Below are 23,412 nucleotides of genomic sequence, written 5' to 3' on the forward strand. Positions count from 1 at the left end.
TGTTTTCTGTAACACTAGCAGAATTATCAGAGCAAAATCCTGTGAATTGTCTCTCTGTAGCGGCACATCACTGCCTTGATCTTGACTGACTGGAGCGGTTTGAGGGATCGTAGTGGTGGCGACCGTGCTGTTGGTGCCTGTCATCACCAGTAGTATAGGTAATGGGGGTTCTGGACCACTTCCACTGGAGCCAGATTCATATACCTATACTGCTACTACAGGGGGCATTTTTTATGCCAAAATGATTATGCGATTCAATGATAGTCATGATTCATATTAAAAGAAACATCAATATTAATTAATAATGAATAAAATTTCCAATAGCCCACGAGGATATTGGAAAGGTGTAGGAGCAAAACAAAAATTAGCCACCGCGGCTAAGGTATCTAAAGATGTGGCCAAGGATTGGTTAAAGAAACAAGCGATGTGGCAAATATATTTACCGGCACCGAGTTATATACCGAGGAAGAAATTTAATATATTTACAACGAATGAAGTTCATCAGGCTGACCTCTTGTTTCTTCCCCACGATAAGGTAAGACCCGTAGTGGATGTGGCTAGTCGATACAAAGAGGCTGAGCCATTAACCTCGAAAGATTCAACAGAAGTAGCTAATGCACTGAGCCGCATATATAAACGCGGGCCACTAAAATGGCCTAAGCTATTTCAAGTAGATCCTGGTCGCGAATTTATGGGATCGGTAACTAAACTGTTAACAAAGCACGATGTCAAAATCAGGTGTGGTGAAAGAGAGGCCCACCACAGTCAAGCTATCCTCGAAAGATTTAACAGGACATTAGCGGAACATTTGTTTGGCTATCAGTATGGGATCGAAATGAAATCCGAGCGATTGAGATCAACCGAATGGGTGACACGATTATCAGCTGTTGTATCAGCGCTGAATAATGAAGTAACGAGATTAATAGGGAAGAAACCATCCGATGCTATTAAAATGAAATCCGTGACTTCCGAATCTTCAGCACTGAGGAGAGGCAAAGAACGAAAACTTCCGGATAGAGTAAGGGTAAGATATTTATACCAGGCCGGTGAACTCATATGAACCGATCCCATATGGTCCCTTAAGACATAGTCGATTGGTTACGAAAGAAGGAGAGCCTATTTTTTATTATCTTCAAGATGGACCAGGTAGGGCATTTGTACGAGAAGAGCTGTTCATAGTTCCCGACGGTACGGTATTACCACCATAACCATAAGCATAGGTAGTTACACTATCATTATCAATCCATCTCTTTGTATCTAAGGGGGATAATGATGTCTTGTTCATTCTTAATCCATATATCCTATGATTGTAACTTCTTAAAGAGTTCATCTCGTGTTTGAATGTTCTACCGTTGAATAATGATTCTTTATACTGTTCGTGTTTGATATGCTTTTTTACAACATACTTCTTAAGGCCCTTAGCTTTTCTTATCTCCCCATTATCGGACTTCTTTATAGCATACATCTTAGGTCTTAATCCGACATACTCCACTATAGGAGTCCCAGCACATTCATCCTTCATCTTACCTAACACCTTTTTATTTAGTAAGCTGTGCAGTGGATTATCTTTTGGGTAATCGCTCGTGTCGTACATATCTATTTTTTCTGCCATATCTTTATACACATCCTCGGTTTGTATTTCCATCAACAAAGAATCTGTGTCGGTATATAACACCTCGCATCTATCGCCGTATTGCTTCTTAAGTTCGTTGTAATAAAAGTCATACATTAAGTGTTTTGACAAGTCGAGAATATTCATACCGACGTACACCGGTCTGTTGAATTTTATATTACTCTTCTGCATATGCAACCCGGCTAAGTCGTTATCGAATATCTTGCTTCTGTTAAAAGCCGGACTGGCTATAAGTTTCCTGAGTCTTTCTTCCTCATTACATCTGACTAATTTAACATCAACACGCTTCCTTAGATTCTCCATAGTTTTACCAAATACTGAGTTATTCATGAGCTTATACAGATTCTTTTCGAAATCGCTGGTAGCTATCTTTCTTAAATCTGTGTTCAACCTTAAATAGGGCTCCATCCAAGGGCTTTGATCAAACTTTAGAACTCTGTGTATTTTCTTAAGTTTCATACCTAACGATAGATACAACTGGAGATTTCTGTAGTGAACTATATATTTTGTCTTATCCATCAAATTTGGTACGAGTTTTTCTACGTTAGCTAACCTACTATTACCCATCAAGGAGCGTTGATATTCAGACATCCAATCTTTATTAACCATTAATCTTTCGGGAGCTAGCGGATAACTGTTATGATCTTTAAGTAACGAACTTGGATAAGTCAACTTCCAGTATGTACCCTTTATTCGCATCATTCACATTGATATTATGGATATCATTCACTTCGATATCATTCTCATCGACCCACTCAAAACCACCCGTGGGTAAAGGTTGACTCAAAGCCCATCCGTACAAATTGTTAGTGTCGAGATATAATATGTGCGTGTCGGGTTTACTGGGATCATATCCTTCCACTAATTTATTATTAGCCTTAGAATACCTTTTCGCGGCCATCGATATACCACCTCTTAATCCTTTCTCAATAAACAAGTGCATATTGTAATCTGTGAGTAGTTTTAGTTCTACGCCGGTCTTCTTCAACAATGCATCCCACGATAGTCCGGGACTGGAATAGTACCATGCCGGGTCCAAGCCGTATTGTTTTAAACATGTCTTTCTAAATATCTCGAATATATCGGTGAGTAACAGTACATCGGTTTTTAAGTACAGATTGTGATAATCGCCTAAATTCTTACAACCTAATTTATCCCACACCGTCAGAGCGTGTTCATAATCGGCATCGGTTATTTTAGATTCTGTTAAGTTACTATAGAATGATTCAAGGGGCGGTAATTCAGTTTCGTCGAATCTAGACCAATTATCCATATATTCGTAAGGATATACACCTTTTCTCAGCAACAAATGATGAGTTATCTTATTGATATATTGGTTTGTTATCGCAAAGTCATCGGGATTGTTCGCATTAGCTAAATTGTCCAGGGAAGATAACAGAAACTGTACAGAGTCTATGAATCTAAGCCCGTTACTTTGCTTTATTCTAGATTTCCCATCCTTGTCCCTATAATGTATAGGTTTAGTCAACGAGAATGATATGTATTTTTCCATATTGTTAGGAATGCACGTTAAACCGCTGTCGGTCTTTGAGATAGCTTGCATGATGAGATGTGAATCGTATCCCCTAAGGTTATGAAACACAACGGGGATGGGTATTGTTTGAGAATTTATTTTTAGTTTCAAGTTACACTTGTTATGCGCGGCTCCCCGATAATTACCCGTGACGTTACAATGATCTCTTACGGAATCCCCATCCAGGGGTTTATTACAAACATGACAACTCGTTGACTTCTTATAGGCCCTCCAATTATCCCTCGTCATACACATGGGTTTCTTACACGATAATTTTTCCCTGATTATTCTCTCTTCGTTTTGTAGATATTCTAGGAACTTTCCCGCTGCATCGGGACCTGTGTAAATCACGGGCGGGTTTGTTTTCCCATCATACCTATAGGATACCTATAGGATATATATCCAAACCCACAAGGAATATGTTCTTGAGTTTTGTACGTAAAACTACATTCAGTTTTGTGTTCGGTATTTTCTATGGGTTTGATAAGCGCTTCGAAGTCAGTGTAAATTACGTACGGTACTGGCATTTGATTACAATGATGTTCAAATTTTAATATATTTTTTCCCTCCTCAGGCATATCGATCCTGATAGCGGTCTGTCCAACACCTCTACAGTCTTCTTTATGCGCTTCTAATAGATCTTGTCTGCTGTACCCATGTAGGCATCTTTCACAGAAATATTTCTTTTCTTTATGTTTTGTTTGATTGTATAATAGCCTGTTTAAACTCTTTATCCACGTATAATGATATTTTCCATCTTTTTCGATCAGAAATGAATTGATTCTGGGGATACGTTCCGGAGCGGAGCTTATCCTGTGTACAACAATTCCTTTAGAATGTCCGAAAACATTTATAGCTAAATTATTTTGCTTTTCAACCTTATCAATTTGTGATATTGGTGTAGGTTCGTCTATACCATCGAAGTTGAGTCCATCGTTTTGGGGATAGCTAGAAGGTCTATCCGGATGCTATATAAGATCCACCTTTGAAGGGCATATAATTTGCTATATCTAAATATAAACTATCGATTTTATCCACACCCCAACCCGAACCTCTATTAGTCCAGCGTTCTAAAGTTTCCTGTATCCTCTGAATTGATGTATCTAATGATGCGTTTATAGTATCGGTTTCGGCAAAGACGTATATACAATGACCAACGTTCGACCACTCGCGCCTCACGGCAGGGGGTCTTTCACATGTGTTGTCGATTGGCTTGGCCCGATTGCGCGGCGCACATCGCCAAAGGCTATCGCTGCAGGCTTCCTATCCTTTGTATGTACGTCCGTGGTTTCGGTTATAATTTCTTGATTGCTACGGAAATATGGTTCGGTATATTCGGTGCTATCGTCTGTGTTACTTTTACTCAATAACATTTTAATCGTCAGCTGGTATTTTATACTATGTAAATCATCTAACTCCTCGATAATTTTACTCGATATGATTGGCTTAATATCGTTAACATCCATGTTGGAATTAATATCCATCTTCCAACCTCTTAGATATTTACCAACGCCGGCGGATATGGGTACAAATATTAATTCTTGTTGTTTATTATCAACATCATTAGGTTGATTATTATCTAGTAAAGCGAGGGGTTTGTTGTATTCCAAACCGAGTAAGGTAATCAATTCAGCTTTTCTCATTCGAGAATATCCATGTAGACCACGTTGTTTTGCCATAGCCTTCAACTCTCTGACAAAAACCATTGTGACCATGGTATATACAAAATGATTCATTTGTCTAAATGGTTGTTTTTCATATATAAATACGTATTCTCCCCAACCTATTCCTCTCATTGATGTAATCTCTCTTCCTAGCATAAATAATCTGCTTCCTGACCTTATCAGCACCGTGACTCTTACATAAACTGTAACTACATTTGACTCCAATCCCACATACAGAACAAACGTAATTTTTAAAACCCTTTCTGATGTTATAAGCGTGAGTGCCACAGTAAACACCCACAGATGGCTTCTGACATTGAATCGATTTCCCCATGAGTGTATATTTGCACAGATTCATGGTTATACACATATCATATCATTTGTCTAAAAGGTAAATCACATCTACACTATTCATTAGGCAGTCAGCCAACGCTATTTATAGATTAGCTGTCATGGTGATTTATTGATTAGCTGTCACTCTGACTCCCCTAACTAGGTCATGTTATAGCTGAAAATCAATACAGCAGATAACCCCATTATCACAAATGCGACCTCGCGGTCTTTCTGAGCCTCTGACAGTGTATAAAACTGACTCATTGTTGGTCTCGGTATTGGGGCAAGTTTTTTCCCATAAACGAGGAAGTATTCGTGCATGGCAGATTCGACATCCTTAAACGTTTGAATTGAATGTCCTTCCTTACGCAGTTCTTCATGAATAAAGTCTAATCTCTTCATTGTCTGCCGCGTATATTGTGACTGAGCTGCTTCGAGTTGTTCTAAAGCATTGTAATGTCGTTTACGCTCCTCTTCAACTTCTTTAGCGTTTGATTTCCTCAAAGTAGAAAATTAATAATTACTCCCCGAAAAAGCTAGAGCATTAACAATAGCTCCACCGACCATCATCGCAATTGTTGCCATAGTATATGAATATAAAATATTCAAATGTTTAATTAATTACTTCATTATGTCTTCCGGGATAAGTTTTTGTTTGATGAGCATATCTTTTGTAGCCATAGCCAATCCAATATCCAGAATCATCATACCTATATCAAATCCATTAAAATCTAGCTTGGGAGGTGTGGCTTAAGTAATCATTTTAGCTATACGGGCATAGCCAATGGCCAAGCCGGTGACCATCGCTGAATGATACGTTGCGTTTACCAACATTTTACCATCTGTAACTGGAGAAGTCAGGCTTCTTATAGCATTATATGGGGGCTAACCTCTAATTGAACTTGTTGTTGCATTGGGGGTGACGTTTTCTCTTCTCCGGTCTTATAAAAGAACCATACAACCGCTATACCAGCAACTCCTACTAGTGCCCATGTTTTAATCGGATTAATATTTGAATTATTTATTAATTTCGCTTTCCTCGCCAGTCCTCCCTTCCTCCCAGCTGCGATTTTCAAAGGATTCTTTGTCACTCTGGGTTGTTTTTGTGTTTTCTCATTCACATGTGGTTCCTCATTCACTCGTTGTTCCTCAATCTGTTGTTTCTCATTCACTTGTTGTTGCGTTTTCACAATCTGTTGTGGTGTCACTTGAGTCTCCATTATTATTAAGTGGGCACGTATGTTTAAATTGACAATACCTAGCCGTTATTAAAGCTGTGGTGAACGGAGCTAAGAACATTCCGTATCTATGATAAAACTCACAGCTCACAGCACTTATAGCGTGTTTGATGAATGGGTCTTTCTCGAGAGATTCGCATAAATACATGCCATGTTCTGCCGGGATAGGGAGAAACGTACTAGCTACGACTGTGTATAGTTGTAATATAGCCGACCCTATTGTTTTAGTCATGGTAGCTCCCAGTCTAGACTCGTAACGCGCGTACAGTTTTTTAATTTCTTCGTCGGTCATGTTATAAATTTTTTCGATGGTATAATTTTCCCCGAAATATTGGGAACATTTTCAACTGGCTACCAAAGTGGCGAGTCTTTCTCTATGTTTATCTAAAGATTTATCTACATTTTGATCTGCATCAGATTCTTTGAGCATTTGTTCGATGAGTTTGTCGCATTCCATTATGTAACACCTAAGGAGATATTTAAGTCTAACATAATATAATATGACATATCCAATACATCCCGTAATAATGAACTGTTGCGAAAGAATGAGGATTTCGAGCCACATTTTATGTCATATTAACCGCTAATGTTCAATTTGCTACATTTTGCTACATTTTTGCTACATTTTGCTACATTTTGCCATAATTTTGCTACATTTTGCTAAGCAATTGCATAAGCAGCTGGTTGATCAGTTTTTAATACGTGTTTACAGTGCTTCGTTGCCGCTAACAGTTTTCTGACTTTATCTCGTTCGAGCTTGGTATAAATAAAATCATTTTCACGTAGACATTCCTCAAATGAATCTCGATCTTTGCAATGAAACAGTGCTACCCATTTGGTTTGCTCTCCGAGATCTTTCAGGACAGAGTTGTATTTTTGAGTAAGTACCCAAACGCTCTGTTGAGTATGCCGTCCGGAGAATGCTAAATACGAAAGCATATCTTTCTTTTTTGTGAGTTCTTTACTCGCGCTACAATCGTCTATTACGAAAAGGGTTGATTCTCCTTTGTATTTTTCGTGACATACTCGTAAACAGTCTTGTAAACGATCGCCCGGATCGACTGTGTACCCCGTCGTCATTCATTACCCAATCTCCGATAGGTATGTTTTATTAACGCTTATAGTCGTTCACAGAATAATAATATGATCGAAAACGTCCCTATAATGACTTTGTAAAATATCTAGAATATAAGCTGTTTTTCCGCAGCCCGTTTGCCCGCATATGATAGCGCAGTGCGGATCTTTAGGTAAAAGATTATTAATAGATTGCTTGCACGAATCTTCCATTCTGTATATTAAGTTGCGCATCTATAATCACGTACAAATATATGTTTCATTTACCAGCCGTTTCCTGGAGCTTTGTTATCTGTATAGTGACACCCTCGCTGGCACTTTCTATTCTCCTCCCACTGCCGTGTAGTTGGTCATCGTCCATGGTTCGCATGTCGAGCCATACCGCGTACTTCGTGGTGAGGTATTCGCCCATCGATACACTCCCGAGAGACAGATCTTTCACAACCCCGTTAACTTCTAATCTCATCCCACTGGTGATACGCTAGCATTCCTTGGCTATATAGTTGCTTAGGAACGCCCTCGATAGTCAATTCTACTTTTGTAATCTTGGGATTGTAGAACTTCTCGGTATTTCTTTTAAACGCATCGGAGGGGTCCTCGAACAACATTAAAATACCCTTCAACGACCTCGTGGGGACGTTTAGATTGATATTCCACATCGTATCTTTTTTGTCCCTCGTGATCTTTCGGTGTCGCAGCACGCGATCGTACAAAATGGCTAAACTTCCGGTATAATGGTTACGAATTTGTCTGTATAATTCGGGATCCATTATCATATCGTACTCCAGCGAGATATTGTCAATGGAATAGCTAGCATCTTCACCACCGGTTCTGATTACTCTACCGTGGTCATTAAAAGTGAGTTCGTATTCTAACCTATCGCCTAGGGATGCTTGATAAAAGGGCATGTGGGAATCTAGTAATTCAAAGTCTAGGGGAATATAGAATCGGTTACCTAATGCGTCAGCAACGGCCTTATCTTTTACGACGGTACCATCGCCATTTTCAGCGCCCACGCGCAGTCTAAATGTGTTCTGATTACAAATACCTTGGTATTGTAAGTTTTCCCGCTCTTTATCCGTTCTCCAGAGATCCATGTAACAATAGTATACATCGCTATCGGCGATACTAAAAACCTCATTACCGCTAATTTTAATCGCGATTTTCTTAACGATAGCACGACCTATGTTCTGAACGGGCTCCCTGTTAACGTCGGTAGAAGTCAAAATAATCGTAAATGCTAGTCGGACAGTTCCCGGAACTAACACATCGTGTGCGCCGAGATTAGGAAAGCGAACCAGAAGCGTTTGATTCTGATCGATGGTACTAGGGTTATTAGTTATAGTTACAGACTGACGAATTGCTTTGACCCCTAATGGATCTCGAAGTCTATGTTGTGGGTTTAAAGTGCGTCCGTATTGTGAAGACATTGTTATATTGAAAATATGTACCCTATGTTTAATATAAAAATGACTGATATTGGTCTAGATTATTTAGATAACCCGAAGATGAAACCAGCTTTAGTGGCCCGAATCTTAACGATGAACTTTTGAACCCAACCGTAAATGATGAACCTTTGAAACCAGCCGTTGATGATTATTACAATACCTTTAAAGATGATAGATGATTGGTCGTGAGTATTCAAAGTTTACGATAGATAGTAAAGGAATATTGCGACTGCATGGCTCTCCGGATATTGATCTTACGCATTATCGTACTCGTAAGCCCCTAGCCTTGTCTATGATAGTCGGTAAACACGGCATCGGCATTGTTCGTGATGAATTAGGTTTTGTGGACTACCGACGAGAAAAACTTCCCGCGAAGACTACTAAGGTTCTTATGACTGTGCGTGATAAACTTGTTAACACAGATAATTTGGAAGCTTCCTCGATGGTGGCCTCGGTCGGACTCGAAGAAATCTTGGATACCTTCTACGATAATTCCACGGTCAGTGTATCACCATACCCGGAGTTCAGTATTAGGGAATTACAAGGTCTTGACAAGGCAATGCGAACAATGCGGGGAGAACTCACCAATAATATGGCCAAGATATCCGAAATCGACAAGCATATAGTTTACGAGAAAACAAAACTTGAACAGGCGGGCGATGAGTTCAGTAGACGCCGCGTAGCGGAAAGATTGTGTAACTTAGAAGACGAAAGATCGGCCCACCTCGAAGCTGCTTCCACTAATAAAGAGGCACTTCGTTCGCAAATCAGTCGAATTCAAGTAACTATCGATCGAGTCCTCAATGATGACACTACACTGGCCGATAGAATTAAAACATTGTTCAGAGAACAGTGAAAAACAATTGCCAGTATTTTAACCGCGTTGGGATTTATTATATCGACTTTGACTCTCGCGTTAACCGGTGGCACAGGTGGTACAGGTGGTGGCGGATCACCCCCTACATCTGATGGTATAAAAGAGTGGATAAAAAAGCATTTAAAAGTATTAGGTTCAGCACTCGGAAAGCTCGCTGAAAAGCCGCGGCTGCACTTCCCGGTATAATAGGGAGTGTTGTTTCCTGGCTCTTGAATTTATTAGCTAAGACCACCACTTGGCTTAGTCAAAACTTGTGGGCACTGATCGTAGCAACTGCAGGGCTGTTGTACGTATCCGCTAAGAACTATTTAACCAAATCAGTTCGCTAACCAAATCATGAGTAAACCAGCCGCGACTCCACCTAATACAAGCGCTGTTTTTTCATCGATATTTTGTTGATTTTTAGCCGCAATATGCGGTGGCACTTGTGCGTCAGTAGATGGTTGAGCGATAGTTGGTGTTTGTGACTTGACTATTCCCTTTTTGCCTGTGATTGTTTGCGTTATTAATTTGACGTTAATATCTGAATTTATACCTGGGTTTTGTTGATCGGTAGCAATAACAATTTTATTATTATAGCCTATCACTTGATCGATCTTAAGTTCCATATTACTCGGAGACATGTATAATCCCGGCGCATAAACGTAGTCCACTTTGGATTGAGCGTACTGTAATACATCTTGAAAACGTTTTATAGAAGATGGTATGTCAACTGGTGAATTAATTGCGTCCTCCACGTATGCGACAAACTGTTTTTGCGCATCGAACGCCGTCCCAGTACCGATAATGGACGTTCATGTTTGCGATTGTGCACCGAGAATTGCCCATACATAAGTTATTATCGATTCATTAACTCTTTCAAATCCAGGGTTAGTAAAATTATTTTCCGTTTTATCATTAAGAAATTCATTCCAAGCATCTCCAGGTGGTTGCTCAACCTTTTGGACATGGAAAGCAACACCACCCTTAAAGTTCATACGATCAACTCTCCACTCGTTACTCAAGAGAGCAAAGCTCGGAAGAAGCCGACCCCTTTTCAGTAAATCATCGCTGACTTCTTTAACAGAGTGTGCACCAGCGTACGGAATACCTAGACCATGGTTAACTTCTTTAATACGCCAATCTTTACTCGTAGAAACATTAAATTCATTACAAATACGTTCGAAGGCCGTCTTATCATAATGATTATTTGTGGAATTCCACGCTGGATCCAGCGGTAATGGAGAACTAATTTCTTTAAGTATACGTCTAATCTGATAGTACACGTGAAATAATATAACAGACTTATATAGTTTAAATCCTGGGGCATTAACAGATACGCCACATCCCGTTGTGGCACACCATATGGCAAAGTTTAACTGATTCTGCCAAAATTGCATCTGATGGTGATACCAGTTGTGTATGATTATATAGCTAGTATATATCAGGGAATTTAACGAAAAATTCAGCACCAGAGGCAGTTACTATAATCGATTGATTAGTAATGTAAGTTGATTTCATATTTAAGTTATGATATAGTATCATTGTATATTTAATATGTATGTTACACTCCCGGGAATAACAAATGGTCAGTCTATTGAACTGCTTCATACTATCGATAACTCGGATGGACAACTCGAAGTCGCTCTATGCGATGTAACGTATTACACGCTGTGGACCAATATAAATGCTGCGAAAAGAAATAATGAGATGTTGGTATTAGGTGAAAAAAATATTATTGACAATTCCATTACTATACCTGATGGGTATTACAGCGTATGCTCACTCAATGATGAAATTTTTAAGCCTAATGGTATGAGTATCACACAAAATGAGTCGAATGGGACAGTGAAAATATACACTGGAGAAAAAGGTATTGTATTTATTGACGAGAACTTAGCAATTACACTTGGATTTGGACAGTCAGTAACATTACCACCCAACAAAACAGTGAATGTATATATATTGCCCGATTTAGTTCCCTATAAAGAGTTGTGCATCCATCTTGATCAAATAAGCATGACGGATAATATTCAACTAGAAAGTCCTTCAACTCTGCTCAGATCTATTCCAGTGAAAAATGAAAAATATAATAGCGGTAGAACGGAATCTTTCTCGTCATTACAATATAAAAAATTAAAGCGTGGTATTATTTCAGACCTCAAAATTTCTGTATTAGATGTAAAACACCAACCTGTACATATAGGATACTTAAGTGTAACACTCCATATTATAAATAATGGTTGATGCATCAGGCCCTGGAACGCTCAGACAATGTAATACAATTGCGCTTTCCGATCTCGGAGACACAGAAGGATTCGGTAAACCCGGTACCGATGGTAAGTTATATGCTTTAAACTTACACAATAACGTATACAAGCGGAAAGAAGTTACATTCACGGGTAATCTAGAAGATTTAAGCGATGTCGACGTTGTTAGTAGACTCCTTAAGAAAAACACTTCGTACAATCTTACTCACAACAATGATAATAAATGGACTATGGTCGAAACAAACATCGAGTGGCTATTGAATATCGTCATTACCCCACCGTATGTGATGATGGGTAAGGCACATAATTTAACTAAGATAATAAATAGTGGCATCGTACTCGCAGCTTATATCCCATCAAAACGAAAAAGTGTGTTAGTCTCTCCCCTGCCAGAAAACCCAGGTCATATGTTATATAGTCGTCTGGCAATCCAAACATTAGTTTAAATTTGGTTACTGAATTCAATGAAATTAAACTTAACTTGAGTGCAAAACCTAATCTTTCTACTCTTATTATTGAAGTCTTGTTCGGAGATGTACCGGTAGATGCCTTCGAAATATTACCAGGTCTATCGATTAAATTGCTCAAGAAACACGAGCGTCAACGTTGCAGTTTTATTCATATCGGAGCATCGCCCGTTGCAACCCTCGAGGGGGTCCAAATTATTAAAAGTGGTAGTATTTCTCTTACTAAGATATTCTTGCCGTATAATATACATTTGATAAGGTTGATGTATACTCTCAAAACATTTAAGCAAGACCAATTAAAGACTATTATATGATCGTAATATACACTATGGGTTTATATCCAGCGCTCGATGAAGCATTTGAAAAGATGGAAACTGTTGATGGATTTCGATTACATCAAATAAGCGACATAAAACATCGAATAGAGAAGGATAGGGAGTTGAGACTTGGATTGTATAAAAAGTATCGCAGAGCCGTGAATGCTCTCGACGGAGTTGACACCGCACTTCTAACAGCTGGCATGGGACTCGGTGTAGCCGGTGACGTTTACTATCAACTATAATCGCCGCGCCTATCGTGCTCGGCATGGAAATAGCTGCTGGAGTCTCGGGACTGGCAGGAATAGCGATAAAATTCATTTCTCGTAGGTTACAAAAGAAAGCATTAAAACACAATAGTATTCGGATACTCGCCGAAGCAAAGTTGAACAGCATTGAGGATCATATTTCGACAGCAATGGTCGATTGTAAGATATCCGAGGATGAGTTTCGTTTAGTGCTGTCGGAACTCACCAAATACAACGCAATGAAGCAGGAGATTCGATCAAAACCTTGTAAGACCAATGGTATTAGCGAGGACGAGAAAAAAAAGTTCAGGCAACAAGCGCGTCAATTATTCCGTGCCAAAACTAAAGAACTGGTTGGAGATTAAAAATAGATTGCTTACTATCGTTAGATCACATTTAGACAAATGCTCACATAAATATATATAATAATGGAGACAACAATCGAAAGAGCTATTAAATGGAGAGAATTACCACAAGGTTTTTATTATATCAGTGATGTTAAACCAACCAAATACGGTTATCAATTGTTTCTTATCAATTTACAAGAAGAGTGTAGTTATATAGTCTGGTCTCCTAGTAAAATGAACGAAGAACTTAATAAAAATGTTGAATATCGCTTTATTGATAAAAATAATACAGAATATTTTCATTACCATTTAGGCTCATCTAAAGCAATGATTGGCCCCAGGTATTGGTGAGCTGGAGTCAATATAACTTAATCTTATGACTATCATTGAATCGCATAATCATTTTGGCATAAAAAATGCCACCTGTAGTAGCAGTATAGGTATATAAATCTGGCTCCAGTGGAAGTGGTCCAGAACCCCCATTACCTATACTACTTCACCCTCATATTTCAATATGGCTGCATAATGTCCGTCTGGACCAGAAAGTGGGCACATTGACACCCATGTCTGGCAGTCGATTATCAGCAGCTGTCAAAAAGGAGAGCTTCTGTTACATTCCTGTGAGAGGAAACAGGGCTAAACGCTTCGCCACGAAGGTCAGAGGTCGTATCCTGGTTAACCCTTCGTGTTGATTGCGATCTGGCTTAAAATGTCGTCTGTCAGCCATTGTTACGATAGCAACAAACAGTTGTACTGCATACACAACAGGATGGCAAAGGATTGTGTAGATTTCCTTGGATGACCGTGATTCGTAATGACAGCTGAGAGAACAATGGAAACAGCTAAACGACATTGAGGCTCTTGTTGTTAATATAGAAAAACAAAATGCCGTCACATCCGTAGTACTGCGCATGCCCGGAGAAAAAATATATTGCATTCTGGGATAGAAAATAGTAACTTGATACAGAGAAGAAATGTGATCGTTCACGGATGATTCTGAATGATAAATGACAACTGGAAATAAATGGAAAAACCTTACGTAGGTAACAAATATATACATCTGTTGTGTAGACATCAATGTTAATAATAGGTGAAAGGATATGTTGATCATTGCACAAACAAAAATATAAAATTAACATTTAATGACTTAGTTTAGGTACATACAATCATTATTGATGTCAAATAAAAGATAATAGACATAAAATTGTTTGAAGCTAAGTAGTTAAGCATCGAGAGATGCTGTTGAGTAAAGAGCAGAGTTACCGAAAGTATTCCTGAGTGGTCACTCTGACAGGCTATTTCCTGCTCTGTCTCCGATACCTCCAGAAGACAGTGACCGCCCACTAATCGAGACAACTCCCCCACTACTGTCACATGCTTAGAAACAGTGCCAGACATCTTCTTGAACTGGGGATAGTTCTCCACAAACGCCTGCCAATGACAAACATAAAAAAGATGGCGGTCAGTGTATCAAGATCATGCATTGTTTTCTGATGAATGGCGTAGAGATATTTGTACTTTTAATATGCGACAAAAATTCAACATCTTGTCATCTTCCCAGCGGCAAGGGAGTTAACTGACTGTAAAAGTGCAATTTCCACCGAAAGTAGGCTTGAATTTCTGGGCTATTACGATTTATGTCCCTTCTATGTCCCTCCTATTGCCCAATCAGATTCCATCTCTCATATCACTTGCATTTGCTATAAACAAAATGGCGGTGCCCAGTCGAGACAATCTGATCGATAATCAAAATCTCCATTGTAATAAAATGGGTCTTACTTCATTAAGTGCATCAAATCATTTAAAGACCGTAATAAAAAACATGAAAGGATCTGCAAAATATCTATTGACGCCAATTAGGCAGTACACATGCTTTTGCAAATCCTGCAGTTGAAATCCATGTTGTTTACAAACCGGATGTCTTGTTCGTCACAGGATTTTGATTGGACTATTGCATAGACTCGTTTGGCCAGACAAAATGTAACTCCAGAATTCCAGCCTAGTTCGTCAAGGGTGGACACTAGATTTTTATAGTATCGGGATATGAGCAACTATTAGCAATCAAACAATGCAATATTATTCAGAAAGTACTAATCATTTCATACTACCCTGACACTCTCGGCAAGTTTCAGAGGAATTGACTCTCATATCACTTGAATTTACTTCAAACAAAATGGCGGCGGACAGTCATGTTGATAGAGGATATTTAATGTGTCGAGTGAATTATCATGTTTCTCTCATCGAGTGGAGATATCACCTTTTTCCCCGTTACAAGATGTCATTATATACGTTTTGTGCAGTTGTCTAACGGAAAATTAAACTAGTTCATTACAAATGTAAAACCTTGAAATGTCAATTCTCCCTACCTGACACACAGGGACGGTTTACCACCCCTTGTATTTGCGACTTAAAAAGTAGTTTCGTGTTTGCAAAATCTTAGAAAATATAAACAAAAGTATCAAAACATATTATGGGTCACGATAATTCTTTTTAATACAATTCAATATGATTATATACAAAATCAACTTTAACAAAAATATTCTTGCTGGATTGATGAGTTAAATGAGAGATTAACAATTTATAACAAAACATTTTCGAGAGAAGAATAAACGGCTAGAAGTGATCTCAACTCCATAAATGACAATCCATCATTATTTTGTATTGTCAATGTGGAACTAACGTAAAAGAATGTCAACAGTTTGTGTATGGGTTAGTCACTTACAACAAAGGGAGACAATTAAAGGGGAAGTAACCTTTGTATGACAATAGTTCTGTCAAAGTGTTATGTTCACTGCAGTGAAATATTGAGTGTTCACTGCTGTGCACTTGAGTTCATATTTGCGTGCCTTAAACAAACTTGAATCTCCATATAAGCATTTATATTGTACAGAAAATTTTCAGCTTTCTGCACCTTTTGGTTCATAAGAATAAGATTTTTACCCATTTTGTAAAATAACATTTTTAACAACTTTTAAGCAAAAAAATTAAAACAATATATGAGCTAGAAAGATGTCTGCATTACATACAAACACATAAGCAACCCCATCACTGCCTTTGCCTAAATGCCCCAAAACACCTACACCCTGACAGTTGACCTTACAAACATTTTTATATTGGGATATTTCTCAAATATTTTTTATCTCTAACCACTTGACCTACTGGCAACTTGACTTACCTTCATGTCAGCAATAGATTCCACTTTTGCTTGACTTTTGGATTTCTTCTGAAATTCTTCCATCAACTCTTTGATATTTGATCCAATCTCTCCAAAGTTCACATACATATTCTGTGGTATAATACAAGTGCATTTAGAGTAGGGCTTATCATACATGCTGATCATTAACACACATGTCAAGTTGAAGAGATATGTTTACTTACATTGGCATAAAACTCATCATGTTCAGCAGACAACACCACTTCTTGCAAGTCCTTAGCAATGCCCGGGACGCTGGCTAGATTTATACGATTGTTGTTGATAGCCAACAGCTCATGCACCATTGCTTGGTAGGTCCACTGTAAACATAATGTATGCTTACGGAACACAGTGGAATACATTTTTCATAATTTTCTTCTTTCATTCGCCATATTCCCATACTTTATTCAAGAACAGCAAATCAACCAAAACCAAATAGCTCACAATTCACAAACCACAGATCAGAGACCTGGAGAGAAGCACTTCCGATTTTCCTTGAAGTGTATGAACCAATCAGTCTGTTTTTCGGTCCTAAATCAGTAACACTCCCTTGCATGATTTGTATACTGTTTTGGAGCATTGAAGTGAAAAAATGTTTCAGCTTACAAGCAGAAAACAATCTGACATTAGCTTTACATGTCAGTGTTACCAAGGACACACTGGGCTTTGTAGTGATCTCTGCAATGGTCTACCAATATCTGACAAGGCAAAAGGCTGGCTGAATGTGAAAGACCAGAGATGACAAAAGGGAGACAACACAACTTGGAGTCTTGTTTCAAATGACCTAAAATGGGAAATTGGAACCCTGGGGAGACACAGGGATTGATTTGAGCCGTGATTCTGCGATATTCTCACATAGTTGTCATAAATATCCCATCAACATTAATTCAGATTGGAAATTGCGTTCATCTTTCAACAATTTCATCTGCATCAACACTCTCATTTTCTCCAACAAAATTCGAATATGTCATATTGCTTGAAAGAATTATCTACCGTACCTAAAAATGTAATTAAAAAAAACTTACTCGCCAGCTTATTTAATCGTCAAAACTTGTCAACTGAACAACTGCATACAACACTTTGGGTTCCCAGGCCACCCACATGAACTGTTGGAGAAGTCACTACCTGAACTGTTTTTATGTTTATTTGCCTCATTACATGATAAGGTAGAGATGATGGGTGACAGGTGAACTCCAGGTAACAATTAAACAGTGATGTACTGAATGTTTATTACTGGTATGGTCACCTGGTTCAGAAGTGGAGTGATGGCATCATCTCGACGGTCCAGGATGAGGAGCACTGGAGCCACATCAGTCTTTCTAAATTCAAACAGAGCTGCTTCTTTGTTGATCACTTGCTGAAAGACAAGGAGGAGGACATATTCTTTCCTAGAAAACTTCACCGGAGAGGTCATGTAGGAAATGTCATCAATGGAGAGCTCAACTCAACAGAGTTCAATGGAGCTAAAACTTGAATTCCACCAAAACTTTGTTTTTCCACAATTTCAATGTTCAGCTCATGAAAGTAATGTTACAAAACTAAAATGTTGATTTAAAACCACTTCCTAATTGACAGTACATTCATCATGTTCATAACAACGCAAATTGAGCCACAAGGCTCTGTAGCTCACCTGGCTTATGAAGTAATATTTTCATGACACTTCAATATTATTTTGGTACAAATATCTATTGTGAGTTCTGGGAGGAAAACATGCTGGGATAAAAAAGAAAGAATTATATTTGCCTCCTTGAACAAACATATTTTACAGTCATTGCATGCAAATGAACTCAGCCAGTTGCCCTGTGGTGCTAAAGAGCAAGGTTCTAAAACATTTTGTAAATTTGATTTTCAAATTACCAATATGAAATTTCTGCATGATCTTGTTGCCACATAAACATGACAACATGTAGACAACAGTTCCTAGGCTGTGTGTTGTAGCTACGGACAATATATGCATAAGTGGTGGTTGTCAAGATCACAAATAATCTTGTATATATTAATTAGTTGTTAGTAATTTAGATAGAGGTATTATGGTATGGTTAAATTAGTATATTAAGCTTGGGGTTTGTGGAAACAGGTTAGATTCAAGGAAGCGTGACTGGGTACAGGGGAAGCTTGGGTAATGGAGGTCAGTTTAAATAGGGGGTCAGAGTAATAATCTGCACAGTCAGCCACAATCAGTATAGTGTTCAGACAGGGCATGGACTGACATTGTGGAAGCTGTTTACTCTGGTTGGTGTAAGTTTTTGCATTTATTTGTTTCATGTAGGATTGTATTTCAGAGTATAAAATTTTAATGCATTGTTTTCAAATGTAATTATATGCATATATTGATTGTAATAACGAGAAGCAACACTAAAAAACAAGAACCCAAAACAACAACACATGATCAAAGTATAAACAGTTCCACTCAGTGAAATGTAAATCAGAGAATGGACGCATTGTTGTATGTATTGTAAGGTATTGACACGTACCTAAGTGACTGAAGTTGCTAATATTATATGTTTTAGTCTGTTTGCAGTCGTACAAATGGGTATCTCTCATATCCTCACGTCTAGTCACACGTTTAAAAGGAAGCCAGAAGCTGGAATGTAAACATTAAACTTGTTTCCGTTGTTTGCTTGGCTATCTAACTTTCTGCCTGAGTTATCACAAGACGATGACAAACCGACGCGTGCGGGCTTTAAGGTCAGAGATACACCATTGTCTCTTCAGTTTTCTCCTCCCGATGCCTTCAGAGCCATGGCTCAAGATATGGACCAGAACTTTGAGTCTGCTCTGCCTGGGCAGAGTTTCTGTACGCCGCCTGGTCGATCTTGTTACCCGATTTATGGCATGCCGTTTTCGTCAACCATGAGTAGGGACTTGGATTGGGGGCTACTCTTCAAGAAATCAGCACCCTCCAAGATTCTAGTAGAAGACAGGCATTTGGAATCCATGGACACTGCTGTTCGTCACCAGCTATAACTGCTTGCTATGCTGTCGACAGCAATCAAGGCCCTCTCAGTGTACTTTGAGGAGAAAGAACCCCAGGACTAGGAAGACAGGACTACGGCACGTCGCCATGGTTACATCGACTGCACTGAACTACCTGATCGTCATGGCAGGTCACTCTTACGGGCCCCGTGGTCATCGCAACAGTTGTTTGACGGTCGTACCAACAAAGTTCTGGACAAGTACTCCAGGGAAGCGGAGTGTGACATCATCATTTCGGCTTCACACAACCTGTCCAAACGGCCACCGGTTTCGAACGCCCCACGACGACGTTACCGAAACGAGAATGTGCAACGGGCCTTTCGTAGGGACATGCCTCGACAGCCGTCCCGCAAGAGAGATTCGGACAGGAAAGGTCGCCAAGTCTCCTTTTCCAAGTATCCCAGAGGGGGAAAGAGCCAGCGGGGGAGGAAGTGAGGTCCCTTCCCCCGCCGTCACCATCGTTGGAGTCTCCCCCGTTGACACTACCTTTAGACGGTAGGGGGGAGACTTCACCACTATGCCCACAAGTGGGCTTCCCTCAACGACCCTTACGTTCAGAACATTTTGACAACAGGCTACGTCCCATGCCTGAGATCGACGCCACCACTGACGTGATCCCCGACATTCCACACTCCACCAACGGCTGACGGCTGACGGAGGCCATCGATTCGTTGGTGGAAAAGGCGGCCGTACTTCGCCTAGGGACATCGGCACCATCGCCGGGGTACTACTCGCACATCTTTCTAGTACCCAAGAAAAACTCCACAAAGATGCGGCTTATTTTTAATCTCAAAAAGTTCAACGCAACATACCTCCAACAACCCGACACATTCACCATGATATCCCTCAGCTCTCTGCATCGGATGATATTACCGAACGACTTCCTCGTCTCGATAGACCTTCAGGATGCGTATCTCCATGTACGATAGCTTCCGAGTTCCAGAAGTACCTCCGATTCGTCTACCAAGGTCTTCATTACCAGTGGGCGGCCCTCCCGTTTGGAATTTCTACGGCCCCGTGCATTTTCACACGGATCATGAAGCCGGTCGTAGAATGTCTCCATGGGCAGGCGATCAGGGTTGCCTTCTACCTAGACGACGGGCTCCAAGCTCACCAGTTCACGGGAGCCCTTCAAGAAGAGTTGGCGACCACCCTGAGTCTACTACGGTACCTCAGGTGGATCGTCAAGCTTCAAAAGTCAGACTTGGTACCAACTCTGGATCTACAGTACATCGGGATACGCTTCCAGACGGGGGTCAATCTGGTCACAGTACCTCAAGACCGTTGGGACAAGATTGTCAGCAGCGTTCCGAGACTTCTACATGCCCCGGCGTCGGCGCACACGTGGCAGGAAGTCCTCGGTCTGTTGACATCGGCCCAAGACCTGACTCGCCGAGGTTGTCTTCAACTTCATCTGCTGCAGAGATTGCTGTACCCTCACCTGGAGTTTCCCAATCTCTTGGTTCCACTTCCGACGCAGCTACGTTGTCATCTGGAGTGGTGGCTCCAGCCGTCGAACGTTTTCGAAAGCGTCTTTATGAGCGAGCCTCTCTTCATACTTCACCTATTCGTAGACGCGTCATTTGAAGGCTGGGGAGCGCACTACGGGGACGACCAAGCGGCCGGGCTGTGGTCGCCAGAAGAAAAGGTCCTCCACATCAACTGCCTCGAGATGGAAGCAGTGATTCAGGCGGTCGAGTTCTGGAAACTTCGACCCCGTCGGAAACGGCTGATGATACAGTCGGACAACTCCACAGTCGTCCACTGCATCAACAAACAGGGAACGACTCAGTCGGCGGCCCTTATGGACCGGACATTCAGGTTCTTCGCCCTTGTCCACGACTTGGACATGGACGTACCTGCCCGTCACATCCCGGGGGCCAAGAATGTGATAGCCGACGCCCTGTCGAGACCATCGAGGCCGTCTCCCACGGAGTTGATGATCCATCCGACAGTCTTTCATCTGCTGACAGATCGACTCTGGTTGCCCCAGGTAGATCTCTTCGCAACCCAGTATAACAAACGCCTCCCTCGATTCGGGTCGCCGGTTCCAGACCCACGGGCATGGGAAAACAACGCTCTAGCGATATCCTGGGAGGGTCTAGACGCTTACGCGTTTCCGCCAACGGTGCTGTTACCATCGATACTGGAGAAAGTTCGTCAAACGGCCAACCTCATCTGCTTTTGGTCGCGCCTTATTGGCCGGCCAGAATGTGGTTCCCGGACCTTCTTCAGATCATCGATCAGCCACCGTTCCCGTTGCCATATCGAGACGACCTCCTTCTTCATCCTCACACCGACGACTTGCATCCGGGGATAAAGAACTTCCAGCTTCACGCCTGGGTCTGCTTAAGACCTCGTAAATGAAGAAAGGTTATGCGGCTAAAGCGGCAGCGCTTGTCTCGTTGGCACATCGAGTTACGACTCGTAAGCTGTACAATGACAAGTGGACCACTTTCTCCATTTTCGCCAGGTCTCATGGCTTCAACCCGGCGGTAGCAACCCCATCACAGGTGGCGGAGTTCCTAGTCTATCTCCGGTCATCCCGGCGTCTGAAAGGGTCGACGATCTCGACTTATCTGGCAGCTTTGGCTTCAGTGGTGCTGTCTCCTACGGGCGACAAGCTCACTAAAGTACCGGAGTTGCAGAAGATTCTACGTGCCTTCAGGGTTGAAGATCAGTCACCTAAATTCCGACCGCCGGCCTGGGACCTCGATGTCGTTCTGAGCAACCTGTCTAGTCAGGCTTACGAGCCTCTAGATCAGGTCGCGTTCGACTTATGTCTCAGAAAACGGCTTTCCTTCTCTCGCTGGCTATGGCAGTGAGAGTATGGGAAATACATGCCATTAACGTTGGTCGGATTACGTTCGATCAGCGTAACCATGGCAACGTCCATCTTGGTCTCAGATGGGATTTTTTAGCGAAAAATCAACTTCCTGGCCAAGATTCGAGAATGTTCCACATTCCTTCCTTGTCTGCCATTATGGGCCCTCATGATCACGTTGATCTCACCCTGTGCCCAGTTCGTGCGCTTCGTATTTACCTGCAGCAATCTGAACAGAGACGACAACATTTTCGACGGCTGTTCATACCGCTCTCAACCAATGCAAAGAAAGAGATTACACGTAATACTCTCTCCATTTGGTTGAGAGCGGTAATTCTCAGAGCTTACGAGACGCAAGGACTCGCACTTCCCACCTCCTCTCATCCACACGAAGTTCGAGCCATAGCTTCAACATTAGCACTTCACAGTAGTTGTTCGCTGCAAGCTATTATGGAGGGCTGCTTTTGGAGATCTACTTCAGTGTTTGCTTCGCATTATCTCAGAGATATCTCAACAGAAGATGTTGAAGGACTCAAACAGTTTGGTCCACTCGTGGTGGCACAACAGATCTCTCAGAAAAGACAGTGAATTTGTGCTTTATTCACTTTGGACTTTTTGCTCGACACTTCGTGCCATATAACATGTTACAATAAAAGCTGTTGGTGAATGTACGCATTCTTATGGTTTTTTGTTGCGTGCAGTACTTTTTTATTATGGTTATTCGGTGTATGAATTGTCTTCCCATACTTTTTAGTACTGCTCGTATTTTTTAGTTACCTTGTATACTACGAGTTGCTCTGTAACTAAATTATGCGCCGACCACACATTTCGATTGCAGTTCAACTGACGTGTGCAGTTGTCCTGTCGCATCGATAATTAGTTGTGTGTCGAAGAGCATTAACCATGCTATTTTTAGTTATCTTGACTACGGCGAGTTGTTCTGTAACTAAATTATACGCCGACCACACTTCGATCGCAATTCAACTGACG

At 40.7% G+C, this 23,412-nt stretch overlaps 1 protein-coding gene across 2 annotated transcripts in view; it reads right to left on the minus strand.

The window, feature by feature from the left end:
* The window catches only part of LOC124127126 (vacuolar protein sorting-associated protein 45-like), a 90,533-nt gene that overhangs the window by 53,184 nt on the left and 13,937 nt on the right, over positions 1-23,412 (minus strand). For both annotated transcript variants that reach the window (XM_046490580.1, XM_046490581.2), the window contains exons 6-9: positions 17,869-17,979; positions 16,808-16,942; positions 16,605-16,715; positions 14,693-14,860 (exon numbers count right to left, since the gene is read on the minus strand). In XM_046490580.1, coding sequence (XP_046346536.1) covers positions 14,693-14,860; positions 16,605-16,715; positions 16,808-16,942; positions 17,869-17,979 — 525 coding nt within the window. The remainder of the gene's footprint in view (positions 1-14,692; positions 14,861-16,604; positions 16,716-16,807; positions 16,943-17,868; positions 17,980-23,412) is intronic.

The sequence above is a fragment of the Haliotis rufescens genome, unplaced genomic scaffold (genome assembly GCF_023055435.1).
Source record: "Haliotis rufescens isolate VD_foot unplaced genomic scaffold, xgHalRufe1.0.p SCAF_1, whole genome shotgun sequence".
In the NCBI taxonomy this organism is placed as follows: Eukaryota; Metazoa; Mollusca; class Gastropoda; order Lepetellida; family Haliotidae; genus Haliotis; species Haliotis rufescens.